Genomic DNA, 25,389 nt, shown 5'->3' on the forward strand with positions numbered 1-25,389 from the left:
AACGTGCAGTGTCTCCCAGGTATGCCTGTGTATTGTGGTTTATCATTGTTTAGTCACTAAAGTTGTGTCCAACTCTTTGCAACCCCATGGACTGTAGCTTGCCGGACTCCTCTGTCCATGGGATTCTCCAGGCAAGAATACTGGAGAGGGTTGTCACTTCCTTCTCCAGAGGATCCTCCCAACCCAGGGATCCAACCCGCATCTCCTGCATCGGCAGGAGGGTTCTTTACCATGAGCCGCCAGGGAAGCCCCATGCCTGTACACCCGTTGTTAAAATACTGAAATAATTCTGCATTCATTCAGGATTAGCTGAGCACTCCCAACTCCCACTTTTCCTTTAGACCCCCTATGTCTTCCCCCAGAGCAGTAACTAAAGGGTTAGAGCCTGGCACATAATCTTGCAGTACTGGCACCTTGATTGGTTAACATCCTGCCGTACCAGTTGTTCAAAATTTTTCTTAACTTTTCATTAAAGTATAACCTGCAAAAATCATAAGTGAGCAGTTCAATGGATTTCCATGAACCAAACACAACAGTGTGTGTCACTAACACCCCCGTCAAGAATAGACTATGACCTGTCCTTTCAGGGGTGGCCACTTTCCTGACTTTTCTTACCCCAGATTAGTCTTTTCTGTTTGGGGATGTTATGAACATGGAATCACATACTATGTTCTCTTTCGTGTCCGGTTCTTTCACTTAACACGATATCTCTGAAATAATTGTAATGCAGTTGTTGTGTGTTGTTGTTGTTTAGTTGTTAAGTGGTGTCCAACTCTTTGCGACCCCTGGGCTGTAGGCTGCCAGGCTCCTCTGTCCATGGGGTTTCCCAGGCAAGAGTGGGCTGCCATTTCCTCCTCCAGGGGATCTTTCTGACCCAGGGATGGAACTCATGTCTCCTGCATTGGCAGGCGGGTTCTTTACCACTGAGCCACCAGGGAAGCCCAGCTGCTGTGTGTAGTTGGGTTTATTCATTTTCACTGCTGTGTAGCAATTGTTCTCCAACTTATTTGCCCCAGGATCCTTTTACATTCTTAAAATTATTGAGACTTGAAAAAAGCTTTCTTTTATGTGGGTTGTCTACACAGCAATATTTACTGTGTTCATGATGAAAACTGATATGATTGCCTTTTTTCATTTTTGGCCATACCACAAAGGATCTTATTAATGATTCCCCAACCAGGAATTGAACCCGAGCCCCCTGCAGTGGAATCTTAGGGTCTTCACCACTGGATCGCCAGGGAAGTTCCCCAGACAAATTTTCAAAACACAAGAATATACAAGCACGTCAGTCAACAGAAGGATGATATCATCACATATTTGGAAGCCTTTGGAAAACTCTGCAGAGCACTTGCAAGAGAAGGAGGGTGTGAAAGGGCAAATGACGTTTTGGTATTATTTTGAAAATAGTTTTGACCTCATGGACCCCCTGCAAAGGTCTTGGGGATCCCCGGGGACTTGGATCACACTTGGAAAACTGCTGCTGCATGTTATTCCCATTAGATTGCTGTGACCTCCTCACTTCCTCTTCCTTCTCCTTTGCAATAAATGTCTTTCCCAGCCCTTCGGGTATCTCCCTGGGGCCCCCGGCAGTCTTCTCCCTGGGTGCTAACTCCAGAAGAGGCCTAACTCTGTCCCCCCCTTTTTTTTTCTGGATCTGTTTTCCCAACTGGAGAGAAGAAGAAATTTGACTAAGCGGCTGCTGAAGTCCCTTCTTAGCTGGGACCCTCCATAAATGCTACAATCCTCTAACACAGGGTCTATTATAGTGCTAAGATTCTATGATTTTTAAGATCCTAAGAGTCTATCAAGTGTTAGTTGCTCTGACTCTTTGCGACCCTATGGCCTGTAACCCTCCAGGCTCCTCTGCCCATGGGATTCTCCCGGCAAGAGTACTGGAGTGGGTTGCCATTCCTTTTCCAGGGGATCTTCCTGACCCAGGGATTGAACCCAGGTCTCCTGCATTGCAGGTAGCTTCTTTACCATTTTAGCCACCAGGGGTGCCTTAAGAGTCTATAGCACTGGATTATAATTTTTTAGGCCAATTATAATTGCACATCCTCTCGCATATCCTCTACTTCCAAGAGGCAGTTCAGAGGATGAACTTGAAAAGTGGAACTGCCTGGGTGTGAACCCAGCTCTCCAGCTTACAAACCGTGTGGCCTCCAGTAAGTTACTTAGCCACTCTGTGCCACAGCCTCCCCACTGGTAGTGGGGAGGATAACGTGCCTACCTCACTGGGTTGTCATGGGGATTAAATTAAGTGACATGTGTTGAAGCTTAGAACAGCACCTGTGGGACTTTCCTGGTGGCCCAGTGGTTAAGAATTCACCTTCCACTTCAGGGGTCACAGGTTCGACCCCTGCTTCAGGAAGATCTCACATGCCTCAGGGCAGCTAAGGCCATGCACCGCCACTACTGAAGCCTGTGCTCCCTCGAGTCTGCTCTGCAACAAGAAGCCACTGCAACGAGAAGCCCTCAGACCACAACTAGAGAGTAGCCCGCCCTCACCGCAACTAGAGAAAGCCCGTGAGCAGCAATGAAGACCCAGTATAGCCAATAAATAAATAAATACTTAATTTTTAAAAAAGGAACGGCAGTAGTCACAGAGGAAGTGCTAGGGTTGGCTGTTACCCTCAGCATTGTAAGCACCTCATCATGGGCATTTTCTTCACTGCCATCGTCATCGTGTTTATCGTCTTTATCGTCATCATGACGTGGTTCTAAGAGCCTATGACTCAGAGTTTGGCCTTTCTAAAGTTTACTGTGTCTAAGATTCAATTATTCTAAAGTCGTGTGTAGTCCCACAGTTCTGTTGTTCTTAGGGTCTGTGGTGCTAATATTCCAAGGCCTGCAGAAACTTTTGGTTCACGCATCTGCTGAAGCCCAGCAGGCCCAACACTCGATACTTCTTATCCCAAACCCAGGCAGGGAGGCATGGGGCTCACTTACAGGTGGCTTCAGTGGTCCTCCGACTGTAGGACTTGCGAACACGGTACCTGACCACCAGCTCACCCCTCTCCACGGTTGGTTCAAACACCTCTCTAGGGAGGGAACAGAGAGGAGGTGAGGGCAGGGCAGAGTGAGGTGGAACCCCTTCCACTTCCACCAGCAGTGGAAGCAAGTGCCATCCCAACCCCCAGACCTGCCAGCCCTCTCCTCCAATGTCTGCTGAGAGTCTCTTGGGCTGCTGCCTTCTGCCTTCCATTCACTCCCCAGATGCTTGTCCTCGTTCTGATTCTTGGTACTCTCTCCTCCTGTGCCAGCCTCCTCACGGTCTCCCCACCTCCAGCTTCTCTACCCCAGTCCAGGCCAGCCTCCCGACCCGCGTGGTCTCAACTTACCCATAACGGGTCTCCTTCTTCCGCCGGTGGAAGAGGAACAGGGCCAGGATGAGGGCACAGGCGGCGGCCACCACTGCTCCCAGCAGTACATACCACCAGGGCCACGAGAAGGCGGGGGCTGGGGGTTCACTCACTGTCAGGGGGCACGCGGGACAGGTCATGGTGGAGGTCTTGGTTCCTTGGGTCCCCAGGGGTGTGGCGTTGAAGGGAGGCAGGTGTAGGTACATTGGGTGATGGACAGGGCTGGACGGGGCATGCAATGGATACGAAAGGAGTGGACGTTGGAGGAGGAGTGTGAGGGGATGTCCCTGGTGGTCCAGTGGTTAAGAAGCCACCTTGCGATGCAGGGGATTCGGGTTTGATCCCTGATCGGGGAACTAAGGGGCTTTTCTGGTAGCTCAGTGGTAAAAAGAGTCCACCTGCAATGCAGGAGGTGCAGGAGATGTGGGTTGGATCTCTGGGGTCAGGAAGATTCCCTGGAGGAGGCAACCCACTCCAGTATTCTTGCCAGAAGACTCCTATGGACAGAGGGTCCTGGTGGGCTATGGTCCATAGCATCGCAAAGAGTTGGACATGACTGACACGAGTGAGCACACAGGCGGGCATAGGAAACTAAGATCCCACATGCCTCGGAGCAACTAAGCCCCCGTGCCACAACTACTGAGCCTAGGTGCTCTGGAGCCCATGTGTTGCAACAAGAGAATCCACGAGCCACAAGGAAAGATCCTGCATGATGCAACTAAGACCTGATGCAGCCAAATAAATAATTTTTTTTTTAAAATGAGGAGTGTGAAACTCCTAGGATGAGTGTGGAGAGTGCAAAGTGGGATAGATACTTGGGCGTGTGCAATGAGTGTGGGAAGGAGTGTGGGATGAGAGTGAGAGATTGTGTGGGATGGGCTGTGAGAATGGAAGGAGGGCTGGAGGAGCGTGGGAGGGCTGTAAGTAAATCTCAAGTGGGGTACCTGTGTTTGATATATGTGATGATTATGCAAGGAGGGGGCACTTGGGTGTGGAAAACTGTTGAGCAGGGAGAGAATGTGTGTAGTGTGTACAAAGCATGTGCAATGGATATGTAAGGAGTTGGAGGCTCCAGGGACCAATGGCCAAGGGACATTTTTGAGGAGTGTATGATGATTATGAAAGCGGTTTTTTTTTTTTTTTTTTGCCACTCCTTGAAGCTTATGGAATTTTAGTTCCCTGACTAGGGGTCGAACCCATGCCCTCAGCAGTGAAAGCACTGACTCCTTACCACTGGACTGCCAGGGAATTCCCTGGAAGGGCTTTCATAAAGCAAGGGATGAGAGTGAAATAAATGTGCAAAGGGGCATGGTGTGCAAAGGAGTGTGTAAACAGTGCCAGATGAGTACTTGAGGAATTGGGAGTATGTGAGGATTCAAGGAGTATTTGAGTTTTAGATACAAGGTAGGGGCAGTGATTTGTAAGGATGTAACTTTGGTGTGAGAGGAGTGTGCAATGAGTGTGCAAAGGACATGGGAGGGGAAGATGAGCATGAGATGAATGAAAAGGATATGCAAAAAGGTGGGAGTGAGTGTGTAAGGAGTGGAGGATGAGTGTACCAAGAGTTTGGTGTGGTATGTGCAGAAAGTGGGCATGGGTTAGGATTAGCTCGAGGTGAGGGAATATTGTGTAAGGAGTGTCTAGTGAGTGTGCAAGGAGAGTTGCAGAATGTAAGATCGTGTGGATTGAGTCTTTTAGTGCCTGCAATGTGGGATGCATAGTGGGTGTGCAAAAAGTATCAGCTTGTGAATGAGAAGTGTGAGTGTGCATTGGCTTTGGGAAGCCCGTGAGAAGAATGAGGGGTTATAATGGGATGGATGTGAAAGGAGGGTGGGGTTAGTGTGGAAAGGGTATGCAAAGAAATGCAAGAAAACGCATAAGGAATATTTAAGGATAGTGGGTTGAGTTAGAAGAGGTGGGGTGTAATAGTGCCAGGAGGGTACAATGGGTGTAGGAGGAATATTTGGAGAAATATTTGAGGAAAACGAATATGAGGGGGATAACTCATCTCTCTGTCCCTCTACCTATCTATTCATCTACCCACCCGTTTATTCATTCATCCACTCATCCACCCATTCATTCATCCATCCATCACCCATCCATTCATTCATCCATCCATCACCTACCCATTCATTCATCCTTCTGCCACCCACCCATTCATTCATCTGTCCACCACTCAGCCACACATTCATTCACTGGTCCATCTACACATCCATTCATTCGTCAGTCCATCCATCCACCTATCCATCCACCATTCACCAAGTACCCACAATGCTCTGGGCCACTCCAGGCACTTCCATCAAGGACCACACAAAACCAAGAAGCAGAGGGTTAGAGTGATGAGTTTGAGGAACACGAAAGGGATGTGTAAAGAGAATGTGCAGTGATGGGGCCCTCACTGGGCCTTGGGGGAAGGGAGAGCAGGAGAGGGGGTGTGAAAGCCCTTACCCAGCTGGTGGATTGGCTGTCCTTGTCCTGCGAGGAGAAAGGACGGAGGGAGGATATGCTCAGAGAGACTGGTAAGACGTGGGAGAGAGGGAGTGAGGCTCTCAGGAAGCTTCCAGGTAGAAATGGAGCCTACACTGGGGTAACGCCAAAAGGTACAAGGAGCAAGTCAAGGGCATCTGGGATAGACGTGGCCCCTGTGGGTAGGCTGAGGGAGGCTGAGCACGGCTTTGCAGCTACCTGGGTGCCAGGGCTCCAGGGGCACAGGGAGGCTCCAGGGTCCATCCCCAGCGGCGGTGTAGGCTGCCACGCACACCGTCAGGTTGGGCACAGACCCCTCCCCTCGCAGTTCCAGGGTCACCTCTCGCTTTAGCCCTACGTCCATCAGCACCTAGGACATGCAAATAAGGCATCAGAGTAGAGCTCCAGCCCCAGCACTTAAGCCCTCACCCTCAGCCTCAATTCTCCATCTTTCTCAAAGCCACTCCTCGTCTCCAGCCCCTCATCCCCTACCTCTTCCTATCCTTCCTCTCTCATCCCCCATTCTGTCCTCTCCTTTCCATTCTCTATCCCTACACTCGTTAAAATATCAGCTTCACCGGGTCCAGGACTTTGTCTTCTTCATTGCCATATACATCCTTAGGTCCTAGCAAAGGAGGCGTGGAACACAGTACCGTTGTTGAAAGGACCAAATTCTCATCTTTGCCCCCTTATCCCTCCATCCCCTTCTAATTCCTCACTCTTTCTTCCATCTATCTCTCCATCCGAGGGTGCTGCTTGCTTAGATAGTACCTTCATGTTAATTAGAAAGAGACACCCCTTCCTCAATGTGCTATGCAAGTCTCTGCTGTAAAACTGTCCTAGTAAATATGTCTACTGAAATGTTTTGTACATGATTCATAAATTGTTGTTGTTCAGTTGCTCAGTTGTGTCCAACTCTTTGCGATCCCATGGACTGCGGCACGCCAGGCTTCCATATCCTTCACTATCTCCTGTAGCTTGCTCAAACTCATGTCCATTGAGTTGGTGATGCCATCCAACCATCTCATCCTCTGTCATCCCCTTCTCCGCCTGCCTTTCATCTTTCCCAGCATCAGGGTCTTTTCTAATGAGTCGGCTCTTTGCATCAGGTGGCCAAAGTATTGGAGCTTCAGCTTCAGTATCAGTCCTCCAATGAATATTCAGGGTTGATTTCCTTTAGGATTGACTGGTTTGATCTCCTTGCAGTCCAAGGAACTCTCAAGAGTCTTCAACACCACAGTTCACAGATTCATAAATAGCCATCCCCTAACTCTCTCCTGGGGGCTTCCCAGGTAGCTCAATGGTAAAGAATCACCTACCAATGCAGGAGACGGAGGTTTGATCCCTGGGTTGGGAATGACACCCCACCCCAGTATTCTTGTCTGGAGAATCCCATGGACAGGGCGCCTGGCAGGTCCCTGGCTACCGTCCACGGGGTCGCAAAGAATCAGACATGACTGAGCAACTGAGCATGCACACACGCAACCCTCTCGTGGTCCCCTTTAACGGCCCCAGAACGTGCTCTGCAGCACAGGGTGATCGCATTCTACGCAACCTGCCCAACTGTCCTTGTCTGCCTGTCATCTTCTCCTCCCCAGTCCCCTCCTCCACAGCCACTCCGCCCCAGCCCAGCCAGCAGCACCCACCTCGGGCGTATCCTGACCTCGATAGGCCAGTCGGTATCCTAACAGGGTGCCCTGCAGCGGCGCCCTTGGCTCCTGCCAATGCACAAGGGCTTGGCTCCCATTCCGCAAGGCGCTAACATTCTCAGGAGGGCCCAGGGGCACTGGAGGACAGGGAAAAGGGGAAGCTGGCATCCCCACCTCTTCCTGACCCCCTCCCCTCTTCCCAAGGAGTAGGGGCAGGGTGCAAAGGACAAGCATGCAGGCAGCTGGCACAGTCTCCCATGAGCAGGGGCACAGAGATGAGGTCCAGGAGAGATGCCACTTGGGGATGGGACAGGAAGGAGAGTGAAGCCACGTAGGGTATACAGGTGAGAGGAGATGCTGGGGGTCATACTGATGTACGCAAGGGTCAGCGGGGCAGTGAACGATGTCTCCCTGCCACCAGCCCCTTCTTACCTCCTTCTGGTGTCTCCACAGGAAGCCAGTGGGTCCAGGGTGAGGGGCCCTGGCTACTGACACAGGCCACCCGGAGGTGGTAAGGGGTGTGAGGATGGAGGTTGCCCAGCCGCAGTCGATGAGGGGGAACGGACGCTTGGAAGGTGAGGGGCTCCTCTGGGGGGTCTGGCTCTCCCAGCCAGGCGCCCACCGTGTCGTCTGACAGCACAGCCTGGGAAGAGGGAGGGGGTGTGAGGTCAGGGTGGCCACACTCAAGGCGGTCACACAACTCTCAATGGTAGTGACCCTGGTGTGATGACACACCTTCTCAAGGATGTGTGTGTGTGTGACGATTCCATGTTTGTGCAACACAGGCACCTGGGTTTGCAAAGCGAGGAGGCCACCCAGCTCCACAACGTGGCTCTGCCATCAGTTGCAAAAGCCACTTCAAACAAGACTTTCTCTCTCTGAGCCTCCGTTTCCTCATCTGGAAAAATGAGGGCTTAGAGGAGCAAATGCCTTCCAGGGCTGCTTAAAGGTTCAATGTAAGGGACTTCCTGGCAGTCCAGTGGTTATGACTTTATGCTTCCACTGCAGGCACAGGTTCGATCCCTGGTCAGGGAGCTAAGATCTCGAATGCCACATGGCATGGCCATACGAAAAAGTTAAGTGTAGGATAGCTGGACAGTACATGGCAGGTGGTCAGCATCAATAATAATGACATTCAACCACAGGCAAAAGCAATGTCCCACAGTAGAAGTCAGAGAAGGGAATTCCCTGGTGGTCCAGTGGTTAGGATTCCATGCTTTCACTGCCGAGGGCCCAGGGTTCAATCCCTGGCTGGGGAACTAAGATCTCGCAAGCCTCCCTTAGCTAAAAAATAAGTCAGAAAAGTGGGCATCTCTGGGGACTGAGGGAACCTTCAACAGCTGGGAAGTGTCTGTATCTTGATTTAGAGAGTGGTCACACTGGTTAAACAATCTAGCTGTACACCAAAGATTATGAACATTATATATTTTAATTTAAAAAAATAAAAAAGGACTTCCAAGGTGCTCCAGTGACTAAGACTCTGTGCTCCCAATGCAGGGGGCCCAGGTTTGATCCCTGGTCAGGGAACTAGATCCCACATGCTGCAACTAAGACCCAATGCAGCCAGAGAAATATTTTTTTTTAAAGCAAAATCTTTTACAAACCTAAACTCATTTGACCCTCACTTTAGCTGTGCATTGTAAGTATGTGCTATGTTTATGCCCATTATACAGATGAAGGCACTGAGGCTTGGAGAGATGGAATCACTGATCTGAGGACACTAGCTTGTCCCTGATGAAGCTGGGACCTGAACCCATCCTATCTTCAAAACCTTTGCCCTACTGACAATAAGAATGTCCTTTTAAGAACATCAGTAATGGTAATAATACTCTTCTGTCCAGAGATGCAATGCATCTTAGTACTGAAGAGCACAGATACTGGATCTGGGATTCAAATCCAGCCTCTCCTACTCCCTAGTCCTGTGCCTCAGTTTCTTCATCTGAAAAATGGGATGACAACAGTGCTTCCCTTCTTCACAGGATTAACTGAAGTGATACCCTGTAAGCATGTAGAAAAGTGTCTGTGCAAGGCTTCTCTGGTGGTCCAGTGGTTAAGAATCCACCTTGTGATGACGGGGACATTGGTTCAATCCTGGGTCTGGGAATATCCCACATGCCACGGGGATGTGCACTACAACTGTTGCGCCTGCACTGTGCAGCCCCCAAGTTGTGACTACTGAAACTCGCGTGCCCTAGAGCCCATGCTCCACAGCAAGAGAAGCCACCACGATGAGAAGCCCGCACACTGCAACTCGAGTGGAGCCCCCGAGTAAGCCCGTGCACGGCAACAAGGACCCAGCACAGCCGAAAATAAATATTTAAAAAAGCAAAAAGAAACAAAAAAAGAGTGTCTGTGCAGATTGAGTGTTTGTCATTGTTATTTTGTGTGTGTGAGATTGTCTGGCCACCAGTGTCAAACCCAGCACATCCTGCACAGCGGCAAAGGCTTCTCCACCCACTTGGTCCCCAGGACTGGCGAGATCAGGATGGGAGGGACCACAGCTGGGGAGGACGTCCGTACAGCCCTTCCCCACAGAACCACAAACTCGTCACAGCCCCAGGGGTGCTGCCTTCACCCTGGGGAGCATCCAGGCACTATAACCATGACACACACTGTGCTGGGAAAGAGTTACTGCTCACAACCAGACTCCATCGGGTCCAAATCTTGGCTTGGATATTATTTGCTGTCTGATTTTTTTTTTTTTTGGTCATGCCACGTGGTGGCTTACGGGATCTTAGTTCCCCGACTAGGGATCAAACCCTTGCCCCCTGCAGTGCAAGAGTAAAGTCTTAACCACTGAACCACCAGGGAAGTTCCTGCTACGTGATTTAGAGTGAGTGTTTCTACCTCCCCGGCCTCAGTTCCTGCCTCTGGAAAATGGGCCTCCGAGAGTTCCTACCTGTCAAGGTGAGAGGTTTACTGACATAATGCCCATGAACTGGCTTGCCTAGCCTGTCAACAGCTAACTTATTTTGAGTGTCAGCTGTGTCCCAAACACCCTGCCAAGCACAGTAGTCCGGAATGAGCACCCATGGGGGTCAATTCCTTTTTTTATTCCCATTTTACAGATGCGGAAACAGAGGCCCAGAGAGATCCAGCAGCTTGCCCATACAGTCCCTGAGTGGGGAAACCACAGCAAGGCCTGGGGAAGAGACAGCACGAGTGGGGGAGGTGGTCTCCTTGCCTGCTCTCTGACCCACACTGACTGACCAGAAGGGGAACCTCGGCCGGGACAAAGGGGACATGGGCACAGACTGTCAGCCTCCCCCTGCCCACCCCCACTTCTCTTTTCCCTCGCACGGCTGTGACCCTCCAACTTGAACCCTGAGCTCATGCACAGCAGGAAGTGAGACCTGGAGAGGGAAGAGGGCACACTTCTGCTTTTCTTGGGGGACACTGGATGAATGTGGGTTGGGGGTACAGCTGGCGTCTGACCTGGCATTTGAGGTCTTCCCAAATCAGCCCAGCTTCTGGGACTGAATCAGTTTTAGCCTTTTTAGCCACTGGGGAAGGCAGGTCACTTCCCCTCTCTGGGTCTCAATTTCTTATCTTGAAAATGGGAAGATGAACAGTCATTACTGTCTGGGGTTAAAATATCAAGTGAATGTGAGGTTGTCCCCAGGGCCAGGGTCTTATAAGAAAGGTAGCTCCTGTTTAATCAAGCACTGGCTCTGAATGGCTTTTCAGAAGTGCCCTTTGGGTTTGGCAAGACAAGGGTTTGGATCCCACCTCTGCCACTCCCTGGCTTTGTCCTTGGGCACGTTGCTTAATTACTCTGAAACTTGGTTTCTTTTTGAAATTTTTGGCCACACCATATGGCATGTGGGATCTTAGTTCCCTGCGGCTGCTGCTGCTAAGTCGCTTCAGTCGTGTCCGACTCTGTGCGACGCCATAGACGGCAGCCCACCAGGCTCCCCCGTCCCTGGGATTCTCCGGCAAGAACACTGGAGTGGGTTGCCATTTCCTTCTCCAATGCATGAAAGTGAAAAGTGAAAGTGAGATCAAATCCATCCCCCATGTGGTGGAAGAGCGAGTTTTAACCACTGGACCACCAAGAAGTCCCTGAGCCTTAGTTTCTTCATCTGGAAAATGAGTGTATCCATAGACTCTACTTCACAAAACACTCAAACAAGAATGCGTTAAGCTGTAACACAAGGCCCAGCATATAGTGGCTGTGTTATTGTTTTTGTTCTTTAGTTGCGTCTGACTCTTTGTGACCCCATGGACTGTAGCCTGCCAGGCTCCTCTGTCCATGGGATTTCCCAGGCAAGAATACCAGAGTGGGTTGCCATTTCCTTCTCCAGGGGATCTTCCTGGCCCAGGGATTGAACCTGTGTCTCCTGCATTGGCAGGCCGATTCTTTACCATGGAGCCACCAGGGAAACCTAAGCACATAATGGACATGCAATAAAAACTGGTCATTGGGAGTTTCCTGGTGACGTAATAGTTAGGATCCTGGGCTTTCATTGCCGTGGCCCAGGTTCAGTCCCTGGTCAGGGAAATGAGATCCTAAAAGCCATGTGGCATGACTAAAAAAAAAAAAAAAAAAAAAAAAGCTGGTCACTATTCAATATTGTCATTTCCCATCATGGGCATTGTCTCATCCCCACTTAAACTCTCAAATCTCAGACAACTTCAGGCCAGAACCGGATCTCGTATTTGGTTTGTTGGTTGTTTTTCTTATTCTAGAGCAGGAGCAACTTCAGTGCAGAAGGCTGGGTCCAGCTCACCTCAATTATCAGGTATTCTTCCACTAAACATTTCCTACTCAGTGTCTGGCCCTGCACTGGGCAGTAATGGGAACCCAGAGATTTCCGTGGTGGTCCACTGGTTAAGACTCCACGCTTCCACTGCAGGAAGGGGAACTAAGGTTCCATCCCGGGTCAGGGAACTAAGCTCCCACATGCTGTGCAGCAGCCAAAAAATAAAAATAATTATAATTTTTAAACATAAAGAAATAAAATAATGAGGACCCAGAGGTGGTTGAGCCAGCTCAGCCCTGCCCATCCCAGAGCTCACAGTCCGGTGGAGAGATAGACCCACCCCCAGACAGTGACAAGCCAGAGTGGTCAGAGATAGGATAGGAGAAGCCCAAGGGCTGTGAGCACCCAGTGGTGAATGATGGCTCTGGTCCCTGTTGTTTCAGGGTTTCTATTCTGGCTAGAATCAATATCACCAACACTAAAAAAATGAAAACGGCCAATAGCTTTTTGTTTGTTTGTCTTTTGCCATGCTGCTCGACTTGCAGGATCTTAGTTCCCCAACCAGGGATCGAACCCATGCCCCTGGCAGCAAAAGCATGGAGTCTTAACCACTGGATGGCTAGGGAATTTCTAAAAGCAGCCAACAGTTTATTGCATGCTTTCCAAGTTCCAGATACTATTTTAAGTTTGTTAAATGCAGTCACTCACTGAATTCCTACAGCCAGTCTACCAGGTTGGGACTATCGTTATGCCCATTTTACAGATGAGAGAACTGAGACCCAGGGACATTGAGTCATCCACCCAAGCTCATGCAGCCAGCAGCTTGTTGGAGCTAGGATTTAAACCCAGGACATCTGGCTTATCCCAAGGTTCTACTGCCTCTCAAACAAATGGCTGGGAAAGGCTGGTTTCCTAGGGAGAGGATGAGGGCTTGCGGCTCTGGGTGGAAGGAGGGCTGAGATGGAGGTGAGGAAAGGCTGCGGTCTCACCTACCTGCAGAATGCAGTGGGTGAGGGGGTAGATGCCGCTCAGGCCAGGGGTCCAAGCCACCTCCAGTTCCGTCGGCTGAGTGGAAACCAAGCGGAGGTCGTGGGGCCGCTGGGGGAGCACTGTGGACAGATGAGGGGAAGGACTGATCCTGTGCCCGAAGCTCCTCGCCCGGCCCTCTACCCCAGCTCTGACCTCTGACCCCAAGCCCATACCCTCTGACACCTAGCTCCCCGGCTCCCTCCTGTCACCTGTGATGGTGGCCGAGCGGGATGTGGTGATCCCCTTGGCGTTGTGGGCTTCACAGGAGAAAGAAGCAGTCTTGTTCAGGCCTGGGGAGTCATGTGAGGGGGTTCCCGGTCAGAGAGGGGAAGGAGGGGGTTGGGGCCAGGCTGAGCGTGCCTCACCACACTCCATCCCCAGGATCAGTCCAGCCCCCAGTGGTGCCTGCTTGAAGGGAGTGTCCAAAAGGGAGGTGATGTATGGGGAATGCAGACCTCCACCCCCAAAGACAGGCCAGCTACCACCACCCCCACACAGACCCAACCCCCACCCAGACAGACACATGTACAAGTACGCACACACAGACACACACTCACACACAGACACCACAAACATACGCACCAGCATACAGTTATACACACAAATGTACACACTTACGTATAGAAATACACATACTCATACCTAGACACAGGCAAACACACAGACATATACATACAAGCACAGACACAATCACACTGAGCCACGCAGACACCCGTAGAGGTGTACACACCTATTAGACACACACTTAAGAAGCAGGCCTTCACGGAGTTGTGTAAACATACTAGTGTTTGTTCATTTACATGCTCAGCTGCGACCAACTTTTCTCCCCCAAACTCAGTTGCTCTAGCCCCACCGGCCTCCTGGTGTTTCTAGAAGGTACCAAACATATTTCCACCTCGGGAATTTTGCACTTCCATTCCCTCCGCTTGGAAAAGCATCCCCACAGACATCCGCCCTCCTTCACACTCTACTCAGACCCCACCTTCCAGCCACTCTGTCCCTCCCCAAGCACCTTGTCGAAAACTGACATTCCCTGGTGGCTCAGCTGGTAAGTAATCTGCCTGCTATGCGGGAAACCTAGATTCGATCCCTGCGTTGGGAAGATCCCCTGGAGAAGGAAAAGGCTACTCACTCCAATATTCTGGTCTGGAGAATCCCATGGACTGTATAGTCCATGGGGTTGCAAAGAGTCAAATATGACTGAGTGACTTTCACCTCCACAGCCAGCCTCCTCCCTGCTTTACTTTCTCTCTTTGGTTCTCATCACAGTATCCTCCATATGGTCCTGTGTCTCCTGTTCGCTGAGTGTTGACTTGGGTTCGGGGTTTCAGCCCTGCTGTATTCCCACCCCGTCCCCCTCCCCAGGGCCCAATATGGCCTGGTACACAGTAGGTGCTCCATAAATGCTTGTTGAATGAGTGGCTGGATTGGTGTGGATACATTTGTGTACTTATGAGCATTTCAGGGTGTCTATGTAGCAATGTGAGCTTATGTAAATCCATGGGTGAGTTCGTGGAGGAGTCTTGAGTAACTGTTTTTGAGTGTCAGCGGGATTGCTTTCCCTTCCCCAGTGTGGTGGTGGTGGGAACACAGGCAGACACACACATACACACATACGCACACACACAAAGGCACATACAAGTACACAGGCAAACACAAGAGACACAGACACACAAACACAGAGAGACACAACACAGAGCTATACAACGTCCAGATTCACACACACACACAAAGGCATATAGAAGTAAACAAGCAAACACAAGAGACACAGACAGACAAACACAAAGACACACAACACACAGAGCTATACAAAGTCCAGATTCACACTCACAAAGGCACATACAAGTACACAGGCAAACACAAGAGATGCAGACACACACAGAGACACACAACACACAGAGCTATACAACGTCCACAGATTCACACACACACACAGCGTCTGGGTGACAGGATGTAAGGAGGACCAAGTCCTAAGTCTGTGCGTGACTGCAGGTCTGCCATCTGTGTTCGTGTCTGAGTGTCTGCTGGCCTCGCGGCGTCTCCCGCCTTCGCTCTGCGCCGTGCTTGTTCCCACCACCATCAGCAGCTACCCGCAGACACAAAGTTTCCTTTTCTCAGGCGGCAGAGGGAGTGGACACAGGCAAAGGCGGCGAGGCCGGAAGGGGGTGGGCAGGGAAGCTCCAGGGCTCCGCTGCCCTGGCCGCGGTTCCCAGCCAAGGTCAGGTGCCCGCAGCCCCCGCGGGCCCAGCCGAGGGACAGGACGGCCCCGGGCGGGCTGCCCAGGGAGGTTGGGGGGCGGCCGCGGCGGGAAGCTTGGGTCCCCTCCAGGCACCTGGCACGTGGGGGCCCCCGCCAGGGTCACGGCGCGAGAGCCCGCGCGGCCCGCCGCCCGTAAAGGAGCCCGCGGGCGGGAGGGGGTCTGGAGCCGGGTCCCGTTCTGACCGCAGCATTCCTGCCCCCGCGTGAGTCACCCCAGCGGGCCCCCCCGCACTTCCGGCCGGCCGAGATCCCCCTAGCCAGGCCCCAGCGGCCCGCACCTTGAGGGAGGGAGGGAGCTGGGGCGAAGGGGCCTGGGACCCCCTCCCTCCCGGCGCGCTCTCGGGCCAGATGTGCTTTCCAGATGTACCGGCCCTCCCCCACCCCGGAGCTCAGTCCGCTTTTTCCGAGGGAACAGGAGGGATGGAAGCAGAGAGAGAGGGGGCACGCCCTGAGTCAGATCCAGGGACAGACACACACAAACGGACGGAATTCCTAACACGGCACCACCGCGAATTCCTGCATACACGCACAGTGAATCACACTTAACACACAGGGGCAGTTGCTGGTCCTAAAACGGAAAACAGCAGCACTGGTCAGCTGCCCTGGAGGGTACTGTCACAAACAAGCAGTGACTCAAAAACATACTCGTTGACTTATATGTAGACACAGGGGGCTGACATTGATACATACACAGACACACACATGCCCACATACGCATAAGCTCGCAATCAAACAAGCCCACACGGGCTGCAGACACCTGTGTGTGTTTAGTCTCTCAGTCCTCTCCAGCTCTGCGACCCCGTGAACTGTATGTAGCTCTCCAGGCTCTTCTGTCCCTGGAATTCTCCAGGCAAGAATACAGGAGTGGGTTGCCATTCTCATCTCCAGAGGATCTTACCCACTCAGGGACTGAACCTGGGTCTCCTTCGTTGTGCTGAGCTTAGTCACTCAGTCGTATCCAACTCTTTGCGACCCCATGGACTGTAGTCTGCCAGGCTCGTTTGTCCATGGGGATTCTCCAGCCAAGAATACTGGAGTGGGTTGCCATGCCCTTCTCCAGGAGATCTTCCCAACCCAGGGATAGAACCCAGGTCTCCTGCATCGCAGGCAGATTATTTACCTTCTGAGCCACCAGGGAAGCCCTACAAACACTCAGTAACGCAATATACACCTAGGTTGAAGCTGACAAACACACCAGCCTCCCTGCAGATTGCGACCGACAAATGCACACTGAGGTTGAAGTGGACAAAGACACACAACAGGGCGCAGACCAGGTTGATGTGGATGCGCTCGCACGCGAACACAGCCAAGCCTTCCAAACACAGCTGGACCCATTCAGCTCGCTTCGGACGCATTCATCAAGATGCAGAGTGACACAGAAACACACAGGGCTGCTGCAGACACGCACGTGTGGAGACGCTGCCCAATGCATGGAGGTGACGCAGACACATATACACACGGGCTGGTGAGGACCTCAGGTTCATGCACCAGGAGGTAGTCAGGGCTGGGACTGACACACCAGAACAAATAGAAGCTGAAGGGTATTGTTATTACCTGCTGTGAATCACACACAGACACATACACTTCTATAGGGATCCATGGGACAAAGCTGTACACCAACATTCTCACCCTGCGACATACGTAGAGATATCACAGAGATATCCATACACAGACAGCCACAGTGGAAAGGAGGAAGCACACCAAGTTGTCCAATGACCCATCCTGATTCCACAAAGAAACAAAATCCCCACCAAGACACACTCACACCTAGAGGAACATACCTGTAAGCTGACATGGTCACCTCTATACAGTGAGGTGTGCAAAACAGCCTTCAGACACACTGTGGCTATGGTCCATCACTCTGCCATCTCTCCTCACACACACACACACACACTAATCCACCCTCACACAGTGAGTCACAGCTATGGACACACAAAGAGGCCAACACTGAGATTCTTAGTCACACACACAGACACACACTTACACTGACTGCCCCTGAGAAACTTACAGAAATATGCCATAAAGACCCAAACACGGGCTTCCCTGGTGGGGGCAGTGGATGGGGATCCCCCTGCCAATAAAGGGGACATGGGTTCCATCCCTGGTCTGGGAAGGTCCCACATGCCACAGGGTAACTAAGCCTGTGGACCACAACTACTGAGCCCTCGAGCTGCAGAGTCCCATGCTCCTCAACAAGAGAAGCCACCGCAACGAGAAGCCTGTGCACCGCAACGAAGAGTGGCCCCTGCTCGCCGCAACTAGAGAAAGCCAAAGCAATGAAGACCCAGCACAGGCAAAAAAAAAAAAGAGAGAGAGAGAGAGAGACCCGTACAGTGGGACAGATAGCTAAACCGACAAAACATACCTAGTAGTGCGCACACACACACACACTCACACACACCCCTGAGACATTCTCTGCAGCTGGCTCTCACTAAGGCACACCCTCATCCAGAGAGGTTGATGCTGACAGAAGCACTGAGACACAGATCCAGAGGGCCAGAGACACACCCAGAGCCTCCCACCACGCCCTCCACACTGGGACACACACAGAGACCCCGCCTGGCAGCTCCCATGCTGATAAGCACACAGATCCTCTCACACCTTCACCCTCCCCTTTCTCCCTCTTCCTGGGATGGGCTCGGGGATCCACAGCCCCCTCCCCCTGTCCGGGGTCCTGCCAGGCTGACTCAGGCCTGGAGTGAGCCCTGGGCCTGAGTCACTCCTCTGGAGGCCAGCATGCTCACCGCTGCTTCCTCGCACACTCAGGGCCCCCGGAATGCTGGAATGTGAGCCCCTCCTTCCACCCTAAGAGACCCTCCATCCGGAGCACCCTCCCAGTGCCAGCAGATGAAGGTAGCAGGTTGGGGCTGCTGGAAGCCAATGCCTTCCAAGGTCCAGCCACCTCCCTCTAACTGACTCAGCCTCCCCCATCTGTGTTCCTTTGTCTCTCTTTCCTCAGTGAGGGGAACTCCCTGTGCCCAGGGTCCCCTAACTCTGCCTGACCATTGCGTGACCCCCCAAGCTAGATTCTGCCCCATGTGTGAGGAGTGGAAAGAGATGGTCACCCTGAGACGGGGAGGGTGTCATCTGTCACTCAGCCCTGTCCTGTCTCTCTCCTTCTTGGCTTACATCTGCAAGGAGGAGGAGAAGAGGAGGACACAGTTGATTCCGGTGCCCTGCTTGGGGTCAGGGGCTGACAAAGGGGCATCGGGCCCACACACACTTGGCCGTGGAACAGCTCAGAGGAAACCCAGGACAAAGGACGCTATTCAGAGAGGCTGGCGCGAATGGAGGGAGAAAGAGCAGAGAGACGACAGAGAGACAGGGAGACAGACACAGAGAGAGATGGAGAACAGAGAGACGGAAAGAAAGCACGCAGAGAGAAATGAGATCGATGGGGACAGAAATGCAGAGACAGAGATACTCAGAGACAAAAAGGAAAAACTAGAGAGAGACTCAAAGACAGAGAGAGACAGACAAGGACAGAAGGATGAGGAGAGCCTCAGATGGAGGCATGAAGGGCCCCCCACTTCCATCCCCCCTGGCCCTCTGTCCTGAGCTGATCACATCCCTGGACTCACCTGGAACTCGCAGTATGTGCTGGGGGGTGTGGTCCATGGCTGAAGCCAGGGAGACAACATCCTGGAGCCACAGGAGGTCCACGGGCTCTGGGGGTCCCTGCGCCCAGCAGCTCAGGTTGAAGGGAGTGTTGGCAACCACAGTCCTGTCCTCAGGCTCCTCCAGGAAGTAAGGCAGGCCTGGGGGAGCAGTGGTAAAGGCTGGAGTCCCTCTGATCCCCTTAGGGGTCTGACTCGCCGCAAGGATGTTGTAGGCTGCTGGGTCTTTGACGCCTATGTCTGAGCCCTCAGGATACCTCTATTCCCAGGACACAAGGTCCCATATATCCGACTCCTCTCATCAATGTCTGACCCCCTTTCATGTTTCTTTTCCAGAATGTCGCTAAGTCATATCTGACTCTTTTGTGATCCCAGGGACTGTAGCCTGCCAGGCTCCTCTGTCCACCAGATTTCCCAGGCAAGAATACTGGAATGGGATGCCATTTCCTTCCTTCAGGAGATCTTCCTGACCCAGGGAGCGAACCCACATCTCCTGCATTGCAGGCAGACTCTTTGACCACTGAGCCACCTCATTCCACTTTATCTATGAGGAAAGTGAGCCATCCCCCCAATCCCCAGCAATGGGGGATAGGGTTAAGTCTCCCGGGGTGGGGGAGAGTGGTAAGTTGCCTTGGATCTCGTATCTGACAACCCCCAAGATAGCTTTTTCCCAAAAAACACATAATCTGCCCCCCCAGGCTTGTCCCCAATAATTTATAGACCCCTTGCCTGACCCTCCCAAGATGTCTGATGTTCCTAGGCCTAAGACACCCTGAATCCACCAGCACCCTCTGACCCCTCCCTCAGGACTCTTGCCCTCCCAGGACCTTGGAGCCCAGGGCTCACCCTCCAGCCCCACGTAGCCAGGCTTGGACACAAAGGTCTTTCCTCCCAGGACCACGGCGCACTGGTACCATCCCGTATCTGAGAGCTGCAGAGACGAGATTCTGACAGGGCGAGAAGAGGGACAGAGAGATTCAGGGTCAGAGCTGGACCTGGCGAGGGGGGTCCTCAGAACTGAAAGTGGGGAAGGGGGTCTGGCCCAGAAACTTGTAAGAGCTAGGAAGTGGGTGCTATTATTAACTCATTTTACAGAAGAGGAAAGCGAAAGCTGGGGTGAGTTACGTCACATGGTCAGAGCCACACAGCTCGAGAGTGACCACACTGCCATCCAGCCCAGGTGGGGCTCCTGCGAGTGAGTGCCCACTTGGCCTCACGTGGTGGAGGTGTGGGGACAGGAGGGACACGGGTCATGGCTGGTTGGAGGGGGAGGCTGGGCACCTGAGTTGGCTGACCACCTTCCAGTCATCCTGCCCGTCTTCGCCCAGGGGCACCTGGGTCTGGGTGCTGTCTGCCAGCTCTAGGGCCTGTCCATCCCGAAGCCAGGTCACCTCGGGGGGCTCCCCCTGAACCTGGAGCTCACACCGAAGGGTGCCCATGAGTCCTCGGGCACCGGTGATGTTCCCCGGACTCCCCACGAAGGGGGGCACTTCAGTCTGTGGGCCTGCAGGGAGATGGAAGAACGTTAGCTCGGGAACCCCTGCTTCCCTGGACTCCTTGGTTCCACCCTTGCCGGCCTGCCTACGGCTGCCAGGACCCCGCCAGGCCCTTAGGCCCACATAGTTGTTGAGTGACCTCAGCTGGGGGGGCAGAGGGTGGAGGCTTCGTGGGGAGGATGGGAGCCTTCCCAGGGGACTGGGGTCCAGCCTTCATCCCGTTGGGAAGTAGGCCCAGCATCTGGCAGCCTCCCACGCCCTGACTGCCCGGCTGGCCTGCCCCTGCTTAGGGTCTCTAGAGACTTCACAGACTGGGCTGGTGGATGATGGGGAAGAAAACGGGATGGGAGAGAGCTTGGAGAGAGAGAGAGAGAAATGGGGAAGGAGAGACAGTGGAACCAGAGAAAGTCAGGCAGACAGAGAGGAGCAGAGACTCAAGAGGGACCGAGGATGAGAGACGGAGAGACCCACCTAGAGGGGAAAAAGTTGGGGGAGAGACACACAGAGGGAGAGAGAAAGACGCAGACAGAGACGTTGATAAGAGACACTTAGAGAACAGGGAGAGGGAAAGACAGAGACATGGAGACCCACAGAGATGGCGCCGAAGGCAGAGCCCCCGGCCCGGAGGTGGGGCACTCAGAGAGGCAGCCCTGGGGTGAGAAGTGGGGGTGGCAGAGATGAGGGTCTTCCCCTAGGGCTCCGGAGCCTCCTCACCCTGCTGCCTGACTTCGGGTCCCTTCTGGAAGGTTCCTTTCCAGGCAGCACTCCGCTCAGCCCCTCTCTGTGAGGCCCCCAGTTCGAGCCCGGCCCCTACCCCTCCGCGTCTCCTGTCTGTCTGTCCCATTGTTCTGTGTCCATCTCTTCCCCATCTCTGGGGCTCCCAGTTTCTGTTTCTTGTCCTCTGTTCCTCTCTCAAGGGTCCCCTTTTTTTTCTTTCCCGGCCTCTCTTGGTTTGTCTCTGTGTCCCCCTTGTCCCCCTCTCTGTTGTCCCAACGAAACTCCCCAAGCTGGCTCAGGACTCAGCGCCATCCCCTTCAAACACCTGCCATCCCTCCCCCTCCTCTCCCCCCCCCAGCCCCTCTACGAGAGGTCCCTCCCCATAGGCCCCCCATCATCACTCACCCTTGGGAGCCACGCGCCCCCAGCAGCACAACGCCCAGCACCAAGCCAACAGGACCTTGCCCATCCTCGGGGCACCAGGCAGTCAGTACCAAACTTTCCTCAGAAGTTGCTGGGCACCCCGCGAGGGAGGGGGCAGGGCCGGGCTGTCCCCGACCCTCCCCCCAGCTCCCGGCTCCCCCCGCCCTGATTTGGCACTGCCCGCCTGGCACAGCGCGGTGGTTGGGGGGTGTCCCTCGCGGGCTCGGTTCAGCGGGCCGCCTTCCCAGCTCCTCTGCCTCCTTCTCTCCCTCCCAGACTTCGGGCAACACTTTCTCCGCCCCTGGCTCCCCGTCGCTTCTGCCTCCGCCCACCAGCTTGGAGCCCAAGAGGCCACTTAGACTTCGAGAGGTTAACAAGGAGAGAAGAGGACCCGTTCGGTCTTAAAGGGGCCCTGGAGGGAGGCTGAGGAGCGGGCAGGGGCCCCTGGCGGCTGCGTCCCCGCTCCGGGCCGGGCCAGCGGGGCAGGGAAGCTGAGCGGCTCTGCACCTCGGCTCTGGGCGCTGTCCCTCTGGGCTCTCTCTCCGTGCTCGTCTGGTAAACATTCCTCCAGAACTCCACTCCCCTCTGTGACGCCCCCCTCCCCTGCCTCCACCCCCAGCCCAGCCCAGCCAGGCGCTCTCCCTTTGCACTCACAGCTCCTCAGACCAGGACACACACACACACACACACACACTCAGATGTCATCCACACACACAGACACACACGAGAGGCTGGGACAGGAGGAGACACGCAGGGACACGCCGCCGGCCCACACTCAGACAAGCTGGGTCAGGAGCTCCTCCATTCCTGGAAAAAAAGTCTCAGAAACCAGAAAGGGGAGGACACGGCTGTGTGGGCGTCCCCGGGGTGCACTGAGGGGGGGGGGCAGGGAGGGGAACATCGCCCCTAGTACCAAATAAAGACCAACGTGGGCACAGAAACAGGATGCCAGTGGATGGGGGTAGCCTGAAGACCTGGATGGGAATCCCGCCTCTGCCACTAACCCCATGACCTTACAAGGGACTGGCCTCCCTAAGCCTCAGTTTTTCCATCTGTAAGCTGGGAGTAAGAGCAGAACCTGCTTGGCAGGCTCCGGGGACAGGGCACAGGCAGTTCCGTTGCACGTGGTAACGACAGCTGACTAGGTGTCCTCGGGTTTTTGGCCTCTCCTGGGGCTGTCTCTGGGCGCTTGCATTGCCGTCTCCCTCTGGCGGTTTTCGAATCCTGATCCCGCAGATCCGGCACAGGTGTGCTGGTTTCTCCTGCTTGTCCATTTCCCTCCCCCATGTGTTTTGCACATGGGGGTGTGTGTGTGTATGTGGTCTCTTTGAGCCTGCGTGTTTGTGCAGGACAGGCTGAACTCCCAATTCTCTGCTCTTGGCCGTTCTGCTTCTGTACTGGTATCCCCACAGCCCTTCCCAAATGCCCTTCAGCCTCTCAAGGTCTCGGCCACCCGCCCCCTTTCCTCAGTCCTTTCCCACCAGGACCTTGCCTTGGCCTCCTCCTGGGCCTCCTTACCTCCTCCAACCCATTTCCCACTTGTAACCAGAGGGATGTTTCTGAAGCTCAAATCTGACCCCGTTCCCTCCCTGCTTAACCCTGGCTCCTCACTGCCCTCGGGATGAGCCCTGGGCTCCTCAACTTGGCACCCAGGGCTGAGGCTTGGCACCCTCCTTGAGCTGTCTTCCATTTCAATGGAGACCTCAGCATCTATCCTGCCTCCTGAGCCTGACCCTCAGGGTCTTCTCAAATACCTCCTACCCTCAGTAAGTTTCCAGCTGCCATGGAGGATTAGACTCAGCTAACAAACCTCTCTCCTGCCTGGCCCTGCTCTCTTCTCCATGACCTCACCCTGGTCCAGACCCGTCTTCTCTGACCTGGACTCCTGCTCTGGCCTCCTCCCTGGTCTCCTGGCCTCCACTCACCCTCCCTCTAATCAGTCAGGAGCAAGAAGAATGTCTTTTGGGATTTCCCTGGCAGTTCAGTGGCTAAGACTCTGAGCTCCCACTGCAGAGAGCCCAGATTCCATCCCTGCCCAGGGAACTAGATCCTGCATGCCACAACTAAGACTCGGAGCAGCCAAATAAATAGATATTGAAAAAAAACAGAGAGAGAAAAAGACTGTCTCTCAATCCCAAATCAAACCCATTTCCTCCTTTGTCCCAACTCTTCCATGAAAAACCCCCAAACTGCTTGCCTCGTGCCCTCTGATGTCCACCACTTGGCTCCTTTCTCTTGCTCACAGGTCTCCGGGCCTCCTCCTATAGCCCTTTGTCCCCAACTCCTACACACCCCTCAGCCCCATCTCAGTTGCCTCCTTTCCATGGCATCACTGCCTGGTACTTCCCAGTCAACTCTAGGTCCCCGTGTTATTCACTCCCAACACTTTGTCCTTTTCTTTCTTTTTTTTTTTTTCTCTCTCTCTATATATTTACTTATTTAATATTTTTCTTTGTTTTTTTTTTAAAAAATATATTTATTTGCTTGTTTATTTGGCTGCACCAGGTCTTTATGTGGTATCTTTAGTTGTGGCATGAGAACTCTCAGCTGTGGCATGTGGGATCTAGTTCCCTGAGCAGGGATCGAAGCTGGGCCCCCTGCATTGGGAGAGCAGAGTCTTAGCCACTGGACCACAGGGAAGTCCTTGTCCTTTTCCTTGGTGACGCTGCTTGAGTTTTCATGATCTATTTATTGCAGCAACTGTGTGTCTTGTGTCTTCCTTCTCCCGCTGGCCTGTGGGCTCTAAGGGAGCAGGCATTGGGTATGTCTTAGTTATCACTCTGTCCCCACCACCCTGTAAAAAACCTTTCATAAAGGGGTCAATTAATTACTGTGGCATTGTGGGGGGGGTGCAGATATTTGTTTGAATATGTTGGGGGACCATACACACCTAATGGGCCTGCTGTGTGCACAGCCAAGTCGAATCTGTATTTGTTCTCTCAAGAACTGTTTGCTCGGGACTTCCCTCGTGGTTAAGAATCTGCCTTTCAATGCGGGGGATCAATGGGTTTGATCCCTGGTAGAGAAACTAAGGTTCCCACGTGCCGTGGGGCAACTAAGCCTGAGTGCTACAACTACTGAGCCTACCAGAGAAACATTTATCAGGATGCATCATGGGCAGTGAAGACAAATACATCAAGGGGAGGGATATCAAGGGGGTGGAGAGTGCTGTTTTAGGGAGGGTGGTCAGGGAAAGCCTCTCTGAGGTTGCGATCAAGGTCTGAAATAAATTAGCAAGTGAGTGAGTCACGTAAGGAAGGGCATTCTAGGCAGAGAGAACAGCCAGTGCACAGGCCTGGAGGCCGGCTTGTGGAGAACTCCAAGGAGGAGACCCGTGTGGCAGGAATGGATGGGGGTTATGGAGGAGGTGAGGTCATAGAGGGTGTCAGCCTGGCAAGGAAGACTTTGGGCTTTTGTTCTAAATATGATAGAATGCACTAGGGGGCTATTTTCCCTACCCAGCTTTATCAATGTATAATGGACAAATGTATAAAGGACTTCCCTGTAGCTCAAGTGGTAAAGAATCTGCCTGCGATGCAGGAGACCAGGGTTCAATCCCTGCGTCGGGAAGATACTCTGGAGAAGGGAATGGCAATCCACTCCAGTATTCTTGCCTGGAGAATTCCATGGACAGAGAAGCCTGGCAGGTTACAGTTCGTGGGGTCGCA

General features: G+C 53.2%; 1 protein-coding gene across 2 annotated transcripts in view; it reads right to left on the bottom strand.

Annotated features, from left to right (window-relative positions):
* AXL (AXL receptor tyrosine kinase) overlaps positions 1-22,270 on the bottom strand; it is a 34,668-nt gene extending 12,398 nt beyond the window's left edge. The window contains exons 1-12 of one of the 2 annotated variants that reach the window (XM_040252672.1): positions 21,704-22,270; positions 20,367-20,589; positions 19,932-20,032; positions 19,050-19,226; positions 13,419-13,499; positions 13,174-13,289; positions 7,910-8,120; positions 7,475-7,614; positions 6,048-6,198; positions 5,811-5,837; positions 3,342-3,474; positions 2,950-3,041 (exon numbers count right to left, since the gene is read on the bottom strand). In XM_040252672.1, the coding sequence (XP_040108606.1) occupies positions 2,950-3,041; positions 3,342-3,474; positions 5,811-5,837; positions 6,048-6,198; positions 7,475-7,614; positions 7,910-8,120; positions 13,174-13,289; positions 13,419-13,499; positions 19,050-19,226; positions 19,932-20,032; positions 20,367-20,589; positions 21,704-21,767 (1,516 nt within the window). In that variant the 5' untranslated portion in view covers positions 21,768-22,270. The remainder of the gene's footprint in view (positions 1-2,949; positions 3,042-3,341; positions 3,475-5,810; positions 5,838-6,047; positions 6,199-7,474; positions 7,615-7,909; positions 8,121-13,173; positions 13,290-13,418; positions 13,500-19,049; positions 19,227-19,931; positions 20,033-20,366; positions 20,590-21,703) is intronic. The other variant, XM_040252673.1, reaches the window with a different exon arrangement.
* Positions 22,271-25,389: the final 3,119 nt, after the last annotated feature.

Source organism: Oryx dammah, unplaced genomic scaffold (genome assembly GCF_014754425.2).
Source record: "Oryx dammah isolate SB20612 unplaced genomic scaffold, SCBI_Odam_1.1 HiC_scaffold_13, whole genome shotgun sequence".
Lineage (NCBI taxonomy): Eukaryota > Metazoa > Chordata > Mammalia > Artiodactyla > Bovidae > Oryx > Oryx dammah.